General features: G+C 39.9%; 1 protein-coding gene across 1 annotated transcript; it reads left to right on the forward strand.

Annotated features, from left to right (window-relative positions):
• The first annotated feature begins 858 nt into the window (after positions 1–858).
• On the forward strand, positions 859–2,338 carry DRD1 (dopamine receptor D1). The gene has a single exon (XM_030212684.1). The coding sequence runs from the start codon at positions 980–982 to the stop codon at positions 2,336–2,338; it is 1,359 nt and encodes a 452-aa protein (XP_030068544.1). The 5' UTR covers positions 859–979.
• The last annotated feature ends 1,037 nt before the right edge of the window (positions 2,339–3,375 follow it).

The raw sequence follows: 3,375 nt of genomic DNA on the forward strand, positions 1-3,375 counted from the left end.
AAGTTGGGGATGAGGTAGAAATTAATTTCTATATGCTGCCACACACAAACCAGATTAAGAGGCCCAATGTATTCAAATGCAGCCAAATTCACAAATATAAATCACTAGTAATACCTGCCACCAGTGATTTTATTTCATTAGCAAATTTGGCCTTGCTTGTTAAGTACAATAGGTAATGAGCTTCCTAATTATGCAAAGCTTCTCATTATCTAGCTTCATGTTGCTAGGCAATTTTTGCATTTTCATGCAAAACAACTAAATCTTGGGGAGGTGTAGTTTTATTTTATTGTGTGTTTGTCTAAAATTGTGCTTAACAGTAAGACAAAAAAATCAATGCAAAAAAAAATTATTTTGCATATCATGCAATTGGATCATTTATTCGATGAAAATATAATGCATTAGTAGTCCATGATCTGTCTAGCAAGCTATTATGTGGTCTTCTCAAACCAAAATATAAACTATTTTTTTTCTTGTATTGTAGGTCACTGAAAGAACTTGAGGTAGTATTTTCACTTCCCAAAAGAAGAAGGAACAGCCATTATATGAGCAGGAAAGCTTGTTCTAACATCCTACAGCAGATGATGGGAAGCTGGGATGGCCAACGGGACTTTGGATCATTCAAAAGCTTTCTGTCGTAGGATTGAATCACTTATGAGCTTGGACGCCCTACTCAACCTGCAATAAAGACTCTGATTTGCCACATGCCATCTGAAAACCAGTGCTACTAACATCTTGTTACACTTTTCTTAACTCATAAGTTAACGCTGCTTGTCTGCAAGAGCTAACTATTTTGATCTGAGGTCTATGAAGGAGAAAGTTCAGGAAGACTAACCCTGAATCTGGCTGGCAGCTATGATTGGATGTTTGATGCTGTTTGGGTTTTCTTTCCTTTGCTCGTCTTCTTCCTCTGTACAAAGGACAAAGGCAGTCTTGGTGTCACCATGAGAGGAGAGATCACTCTCATCTTCCCTGTGGTGGGATGATGACTTTGAACAGCACAACTATGGATGGGGCTGGGCTGTCGGTAGACAGAGACTCCTCCTTCCGCGTGGTGACTGGCTGTATCCTTTCAATACTGATACTCTCTACCCTTCTGGGCAACACTTTGGTTTGTGCCGCGGTCATCCGATTTCGCCACCTGAGGTCCAAAGTCACCAATTTCTTTGTTATTTCATTGGCTGTGTCTGATCTCCTGGTAGCAGTTTTGGTTATGCCCTGGAAAGCAGTGGCTGAAATTGCTGGTTTCTGGCCCTTTGGTTCATTCTGTAACATTTGGGTGGCTTTCGACATCATGTGCTCCACAGCCTCTATCTTAAATCTTTGTGTCATCAGTGTGGACAGATACTGGGCCATTTCCAGTCCCTTTCGATATGAAAGGAAGATGACCCCTAGGGCAGCCTTCATTATGGTGAGCGCGGCATGGACCCTATCTGTGTTAATTTCCTTCATTCCAGTGCAACTGAACTGGCACAAGGCAAAAACCACAAGCTTTTTGGATCTAAATGCCAGCTTCCAGGGTAAGACCCTGGACAACTGTGATTCCAGTCTAAATAGGACGTATGCCATCTCGTCATCTCTAATTAGCTTTTATATACCAGTGGCAATCATGATAGTGACCTATACGAGGATATACAGGATTGCAGCAAAGCAAATAAGACGCATCTCAGCGTTGGAAAGGGCAGCAGTGCATGCCAAGAACTGTCAGACCACTACAGGCAGTAGCAGCAATGTGGACTTGCAGCAACCAGAAAGCTCTTTTAAGATGTCTTTCAAAAGAGAAACTAAAGTTTTAAAGACTTTGTCAGTCATCATGGGGGTGTTTGTGTGCTGCTGGCTACCCTTTTTCATTCTGAACTGCATGGTGCCCTTCTGTGATCCCATTTTAACATCCAGTGGAGCAGAGGTCTTTTGCATCAGTTCCACCACCTTTGATGTCTTTGTATGGTTTGGCTGGGCAAATTCCTCCTTGAATCCCATCATTTATGCCTTTAATGCCGATTTCCGCAAGGCCTTCTCAACCTTGTTAGGATGCTACAGACTCTGTCCCACCTCTCATAATGCCATAGAGACTGTCAGCTTCAACAATAACGGGGCAGTTATTTCTTCATGCCACCATGAACCCCAGGGATCCAGCCCAAAAGAGTGTAATCTGGTCTACCTAATCCCTCATGCCATCATTTGTCCAGAGGAAGACCTATTGAAAAAGGAAGGTGAAGGGGGAGTGTCAAAAAGCTTTGAAAAGATGTCTCCATCTCTTTCTGGGATCCTGGACTATGAAGCTGACATATCTTTGGAAAAGATCAACCCCATCACTCACAACGGGCAACATAAAACCTGAAAGGTGGTGTTGAACCTACGAGATGTCTAGATTGAAAACATGATGAAAGATCTTGAATACTGTAAGCTAAGACATACCATAAAACTCAGATTCAATATTACCAAAACACATTCCAGTATATTTAATATTATCTGGGGTAGGTCACTATCCTTCAGGTGAGAAAGAGTATGGTGAAAGAAACTCATTTTATGGATCCACACCAAGACAAAAAAAAAAATTGAACATGGACACTTTAGAAGCTTTTCCTGATAGGAAAAGTTAAACTGACAGTATTTGAATGAATGCTACTCTGCTGTGGGTAAGCTTTGATGACTTTTATGGGGAGGTACTGTAAATGCCTTTGTGAATCATTTTTGAAAAGTAATTGAGCCTTATTACAAAGAGGAAGGGTATTTCAAGGATGCTGGGAAGATGTTAACAGTGCTGTTATTTATTGATTTAAATTGATATTTTTAATATGCTTATTACAAGTGTAACTATTTATCTTGTTCAAAGTAACTAAATCAGAGCAAGAGGCTTTAACAACTGTATTGTGGCTAGTCACCTAGTTTACTGGCCTCCTAATTTAAACCACTGTGGGTAGGACAGAGTAACAGTAACTCTTGAAATTCTATCATACGTTAACTGGCGATTGTGAATAGATAGTTACGAACTGATTAAATTCCAAGAAAGCAGCAATTGAAATGTGTCTAGATACGTTTGCCAGAATTTGTTTTTTCATAAACCCCTTTATGCAACTGACTTCCTGTCATTGATTGATTGATGGGGCTATGAAGACTCCAGAGACCTAGAATTTTCTATTAGGAAAGAAAAAAACAAAGTAAAACCAGAATTTGCTGCTCTAGTTTTCAGATTTGTTCATGATACACTGATGTTGTTCAAATACCGATCTGCTATATACTCTGTGAGGATTCAGTGCAGGGTGGAGAGGTCTTGTAGCTTGTCAGCATTAGAATATAATGTTTATTTGTGCATTATAATAATCTAACTTCTCAGACTCTTCATACTTCAAGCCATGGTTATATATATTTTTCAAT

This window comes from Microcaecilia unicolor, chromosome 8 (assembly GCF_901765095.1).
Source record: "Microcaecilia unicolor chromosome 8, aMicUni1.1, whole genome shotgun sequence".
Lineage (NCBI taxonomy): Eukaryota > Metazoa > Chordata > Amphibia > Gymnophiona > Siphonopidae > Microcaecilia > Microcaecilia unicolor.